Source organism: Populus nigra, chromosome 1, assembly GCF_951802175.1.
Source record: "Populus nigra chromosome 1, ddPopNigr1.1, whole genome shotgun sequence".
Lineage (NCBI taxonomy): Eukaryota > Viridiplantae > Streptophyta > Magnoliopsida > Malpighiales > Salicaceae > Populus > Populus nigra.
In genome coordinates this window covers 28,051,533-28,058,027 of record NC_084852.1, presented here as the reverse complement: position 1 = coordinate 28,058,027, position 6,495 = coordinate 28,051,533, and the positions used below count along the sequence as shown (strand labels likewise).

At 34.3% G+C, this 6,495-nt stretch overlaps 1 protein-coding gene across 1 annotated transcript; it reads left to right on the top strand.

The window, feature by feature from the left end:
- Positions 1–677: 677 nt before the first annotated feature.
- LOC133697064 (uncharacterized) lies at positions 678–5,507 on the top strand. Its single transcript, XM_062119407.1, has 9 exons — positions 678–1,182; positions 1,321–1,486; positions 1,579–1,712; positions 1,830–1,942; positions 2,131–2,371; positions 3,948–4,100; positions 4,537–4,616; positions 4,708–4,757; positions 5,163–5,507. The coding sequence occupies exons 1-9, from the start codon at positions 706–708 to the stop codon at positions 5,309–5,311; spliced, it is 1,563 nt and encodes a 520-aa protein (XP_061975391.1). The 5' UTR covers positions 678–705; the 3' UTR covers positions 5,312–5,507.
- Positions 5,508–6,495: the final 988 nt, after the last annotated feature.

The window sequence follows — 6,495 nt, the reverse complement described above, 5'->3', positions numbered from 1 at the left end:
ACTATCTTCGAACAAAAACACAGTTTTTTCCCAACATTTTTATTTTATTTTTCCAAAAAAAATCCTGGCAACTCATTATTTATCAACTTGATGCTTGATTAATAATTCTTAGCCGTGACCTGGTGTTGCTCAATATCTACAGCCATCCATCCATGGCCGCAAATTAATGCCTTCTACAGCCATCCATCCTGTTTTTGACTCTTCAAGAACGCATCAAGACCCCGTTAACATGTTTTACAAGTTCCAGCCAGGCGGGTCTAGCTGTGACTTCGTCCAGGGTAAGTTTGTAAAAAAAACTTGTATGATGTAGACAATGGCATTCGGACTAGCGTGTTAAATGTGTCAAAATAAATTTAATGATGTCGACAGACATCAATACAACATTAATGATGTCCAAAATCTAGATATCCGATTAGTTGGTAACATTAAATATTAACAAAATATGATAAAATAAACTTTAAAAATAGATATATAACATTGGATCAATGGGACCGATTTGTAGATCCACACTAATCCAACAATATACAAGAATGACTTGGGAATTAATTAGTAAAACTCGAAAGCAAACCTGGATTTTCATAAAGATATGGCGCCACACCCCTGAAGCCAGACTCTTGCAATTATTGTGATCCTCTAGTGCAATAAAGTGTGGGGGTGTAAAAGTCAAAGTCCTCCCAAAGTAAAGGGGGATCTTATTATTTAAGGATGGCTCTGATACAGGCTTTGGATCACCAGAGAAACCTCAAAACAACAAACCTAGCTAGCCGCTGGACACATCTTGCCATGATGTTTCAAAGGCTATTTCTTCTCCAGTCTTTCTTACTGTTTTCCTTAACCACTGCAACTGCAACTGCAAAACGTCTTAATACTATTCCAAGGCTTAGTCCAATAGGGCCAAGAGTTTGGCGAGACCAGCCTGATAAAACTACTTCGGGTGAATTTGATGTAGAAGATTTTGAAACCTTTTTTTACAACCAAACACTTGATCACTTCAACTATAGGCCTGAAAGCTATGACGCATTTCCGCAACGATATTTGACCAATTCTAAGTATTGGGGTGGTGCGAATGCATCAATCTTAGTATATCTTGGTGCAGAAGTATCGATTGATGAAGATTCTGCCGCTTTTGGATTTCTAGTTGATAACGCTGTTCAGTTTAAGTCTCTCTTGGTGGTTATTGAGGTACGGATACAATTAATTCACTTAATTTAATTATTAGGCTTGCCTATACTTGTATTTGTATATATGTTGTTTTTGGTACGTTGAAAAAGAACCTAATGATTGGTGAAAATAATTTTATATATATATGACATCGATCAGCACAGATATTATGGACAATCAATCCCACCTGGATCAAGGGGGAAACTAGGGTATTTCAACTCAGCCCAGGCTTTAGCAGACTATGCAGCCATTATCATTCACATAAAGGAGAATCGAAGTGCTCAATATTCTCCAGTTATCGTCATTGGAGGATCATATGGTGGAAGTAGGTGGATACGTACTATAACGTTCTCAATGAATATTATTGATGAAGACTTTGATTCCTTAATTCTTTTTCTCTCCATGTTTGTTAATTAGTGCTGGCTTCGTGGTTTCGGCTCAAGTACCCTCACGTTGCCCTCGGAGCCTTGGCTTCATCAGCACCAATTCTTTATTTTGATGATATCACACCACAGGATGCATACTATTCTGTAGTCACCAAGGAATTTAGAGTAATATATTTTAAGTTTTCACCTTTAATTTTCTCATTTTAAATTAGTTTTCTTAATCGATCCAAAGTATATAAGATAAATAACATTGTTTTATACGCGGGAATCTTGCGAGTGCAGGAAGCTAGTGAGACTTGCTACCAGACTATAAAAACGTCATGGTCAGAAATTGATGAACTTGCTTCGAAACCCGATGGTCTCTTAATGCTCAGCAACATATTCAAGACTTGCCAGTAATATATATATATATATATATATATATATATATATATATATATATATATATATATATATATATATATATATATATAACGTTGCTTGTTCAACTGAATATATATTCAATATAATCTTACATGATAATATATAGCCTTGTTATATATTTTGATCTATTAACTGTACTACGTGATTTTCCTTGCTGCAGAAACTTGACTTATGCCAGTACGCTCAAGGATTACTTAAGGATACTGTATGCTTATGCTGCCCAGTACAACAGGCCACCAACAAATCGAGTTAACGAGGTCTGTAAGGGCATAGATGATGATGCTTCTGGAGATGATATTCTAAGCAGAATATTTCGTGGTGTTGTTGCTTATAATGGAAACCAGAAGTGCTACGTCAATCAAGCCATCCAATCTGAAACAACTGTGGGGTGGAGTTGGCAGGTAAAATAATTACTCTTTTGGTAAATTAATCCGCATGACAATTATTTCTTCACTTTATTTCCATTCTTCCCTCCATAATTGCTTGAGGTTTTTTATACAATTTAAGATAACGTAATATTTGATTTGTATTACAAAATAGTTTTCTACAAAAATATTTTCTTATAAAACAAACACAGCTCTAGATAGTAAAAAAATATTTTCTTATAAAACAAACACAGCTCTAGATAGGGGTGAGCATTTCCGGTTTGGTCCGGTTTTCACCCAAAAAACTAGCCAAACCAATTTATTTATTCATTTTTAAATCAAAACCGAAACCGAACCGAAACCGGTTCAAACCGAACAGTTTCGGTTCGGTTCGGTTCGGTTAATTGAAAGGAAAAACCGGACAAAACCGATTTCATCTTGGCCAAGCATATCAAGCAGGTTTTCTGAAATTGAAAATCAAGAAGCTAGAAAGAACAGGAGTTAAATGAAAATTTGAAAATAATAATTCTCAGAACATCCATTACAGTAATCACAATATGAGCATACTATGACAAATCAACAACCTTGTAAATAAATATAGAAAAAGAATACATAATAGATCTATAGAAATCAGAAAAAAAGTAAACAGGAACAAAAATTAAAAGATAAAGATTGAAGAGAGGGGGCCTCTAGAGCTGCTGTTTGATTATTAATCCATGAGCTTAGTCGACTATGCTTAAAGAAAAGGACAAAAAGATTTGAGAGATGAGAGATAATGATGGTTCGTTCACCAGATCTACTTTGGGGGAGGAGGGGGTTGTGTTTAAAGCCTTAACGAAAGGTTGAGAAAGATGAGAGATGAAGATGTTGAGGGGGGCGGGGCTGTGAGAAAGGTTGAGGGATGAAGATGGGGGGATGTGAGAAAGGTTGAGGGATGAAGATGGGAGGGGGGGCTATGCTGAGAGATGAAGATTGAGAAATATGGGCGAGAAAGGTTGAGAGTGAAGATGGGGGTGGGGGCTGTGTTGAGAGAGATGAAGATTGTGAAACATGGGTGGCGGCTAGGGTTTAGAAAAGAGATAGGGAAAGCTGAAAAGTAGGTATTTATAGTATTATTGATTTTTTTATTTGAACCGGTTCGGTTCGGTTCGGTTTATTCGGTTTCAGCCTTTTAAAACCAAAACCGAACCGAACCGGCTTGTTGTTTAATTTTTCTAATCGGTTTAATTGGTTTTTTTTTCCGGTTCGGTTTTTTCGGTTTTTTTTTCCGGTTTTCTCGGTTTAATCGGTTTTTCGGTTTTTTTGCTCACCCCTAGCTCTAGATAGTAAAAAAATAATTTTAATTAATATGGTTCGTTGTTAATTAATATCAATTAGTGTTAGGATATTAATATTTTTTTTGTTATTTTATTTATCATTTTTAATCATCGTGTCTTCAATTTATTCTTTTTATTTTATTGATAATAATTAAATATCTATTTTTATTCCATGATTAATTAATAATTAGTGTTGAAGTAATATACATATATATATATAAAATGAATCGATGAGACCCTCTTAATTTATATACTCTTACAAGTTTAATCTTAAAAATTGAATGTTGTGTGTTTAGAGATGCAGTGAGATGGTGATACCTCTTGGTATTGGGAATAATTCCATGTTCCAACCACGTCCTTTTAATTTGACAGACCATATAGAGCGTTGCAAGAATGTATATGGTGTCCCACCTCGTCCTCATTGGGTCACTACCTATTACGGAGGTCATGTATGTTCTCCTTAATTTCTCCTTTTAACTCCTTAATCTTGTATCAATGCATTTTTTCACCTCCTTTTTTATTTTTTCTTTCATTGTATATTTATTTATTTTGTTGATCTTTATCTCGATTTGATATTTATTTACTTATTATGGAGGACATGTATGTGTTTCTATTTGATATTTTGTCCCTTTTTTTATCACTGGATTCAGTGTATCTTGAACTATATAATAAAGGGGCGCCGTGCTCTTTTATTACATGATTATTAAATAAATTTAAATTATTAGAATTTGGGTTTGTTTTATTAAAGAAACCTACAATATACATAACTGTTAAACTTAGGCTGTTCGACATTATGTTTTTTGTCTTCTTGGTTTGTTTTCTGTTTTGCTAAGAGCTATGCCGATTTTAGTTTCAAGCTGTTGATGATGTTAAGAATTGTGGCAGGATATAAAATTGATTCTTCATAGGTTTGCTAGCAACATTATCTTCTCAAATGGGCTGAGAGATCCTTACAGTAGCGGCGGGTAAAGAAAGAGAAAATCTTTTGTTTTGTTCTTTTAGTAATCAGGAGGATGTTCATCGAATTTTATAATCATCTTCGTTCTTTCATCGCAGGGTATTGAATAACATATCAGATAGTATTGTTGCGGTTTCTGCAGTGAACGGTATTCTTGATAAATTTAATTAACTGCATACCATGCATGCATAAATAGGTAAAGTTATTAAACCTGATTTAGTATGAATTGGAATTCAACGGACGTAATATTTATTCAAAGTCAAGTATCAAAGAAAAACCATTTAATTTTGATCAAATCACCAAGTTGTGGATCAACACATTAGGCCGATCAGTTTAAGCAAGATTAACTTATTGTTTTCATCTTTTAAAAAAATAATAATAAAATAATATTGTTTTGGTTGGTCTGAATATAATCTATTCAATCCATGACCTGAATTTTAGACCGGATCATAGAACAAATCGAGTTTAATAATTTCATACTAGCTATATTTTGTTGGAATATCTGATTTGATAAAATATCCTTAATTATTTTCTTGGATGTGCCTATCGACAGGATCTCATTGCTTGGACATACAACGAGCAAGTCCAAGGGATCCCCGTTGGCTGGTGATGCAACGCAAAATAGAGGTGAAGATAATTGAAGGGTGGATTTCCAAATATTACACAGATCTTCTTGAGGTCAAAGATCAAACCCCTTTTTAATCATAAGAGGGGAGGAAAAAGTAGAGGCTGCTGTTTCAGGTTAACTGCAGTTGAATAAGAAATTGTTGCTAGTATATATAATTGCTGGGCCACTTTGCCAGCTTTAAATAAAGAACTTGACATGTATGGTTATGTGTACTCCTTCTACAAATCCACTACGTTTCATGTAATAATAAGATGGCCAATTCCTCCTCAATTCTAGTTTTTATTTTATTTTTTAGAAAAACGTTTTACTTGATTTCCTTTGGAAAAGTTTCGTATTGCCTCTGCATGAACTAACACTAAAATCTAACATGACTCGGCTTTGAATTATAGCGGGTGAAAGTTGAAGATGAAGAGCATGGAATCCAATTAATTTGTTGAGTAGTGTCATAATCTATTTTTGGGTTATTTCTTGATTCATATTTTTTCTCTCTTAAAAAAAATTATATAAAAAAAAATCAAAAATATTATCAAAAAAATATAATAATGAAAAAAGGATGCAGAACGCATAGAAAATGATCAAAAATTAAAGTTCTGGGGTCAATTTATAATTTTTGAGAGTTAATTTGATCAACTCAGGGGCTTAATTGCATAAATATTGAAGTTTGATGGCCAATTATGGACTTAATTGAAGAAATTTGAAACCAAGGACCACATTGAAAAAGATGCATAAATAGAGGGGCTGTAATTAAAACGGAATCAGGGGCCAAATTGAAGAAATTAAAAGTTTATTGATCAATTGAGGGTCAAATTGTATAAATCAGAGACTAAGGATCAATTGGGAAAAGGCGTCCAACTTCAGGGCTGAGGATTAAATTTGACAGGGATGCAATTGAATTGATAATTAAAATCAAAATTGCAACTAAAAACTTGATTGAACAAATCATAAATTGAAGACTGATTTGGACTTTGACATGTTTTTGCCGCCCTTTTCTTTAAATGAAATGGCGTGTTTTTTCCAAAAAACGGCGCCGTTTTATCCACTATTCATTAAAAAAAAGGACCCAAAACGGTGTTGTTTTGAACGACACGGTACGTCTTTTTCTTCCCCTGGACGCGCAGAAAACAAGGGAGGGAGCTTTTGTTCCCTTGTTTTCACCGAATTCTTTCCACCGCCATCTCTCTCTCAAAAAGACGCCGACCAACCTTGCCCAAAGCTTTCCATGTGTTGGAGAAAAGGGAGGAGATGTGTTCCTCGGGTA

Excerpts from the sequence above, each read along its gene's own strand:
- LOC133697064 (XM_062119407.1), top strand. The coding sequence starts at position 706 with ATGGCTCTGATACAGGCTTTGGATCACCAGAGAAACCTCAAAACAACA. Across the intron at positions 1,713-1,829 it reads TAGTCACCAAGGAATTTAGA|GAAGCTAGTGAGACTTGCTA; the intron begins GTAATATATTTT and ends TTGCGAGTGCAG. Across the intron at positions 1,943-2,130 it reads AACATATTCAAGACTTGCCA|AAACTTGACTTATGCCAGTA; the intron begins GTAATATATATA and ends TCCTTGCTGCAG.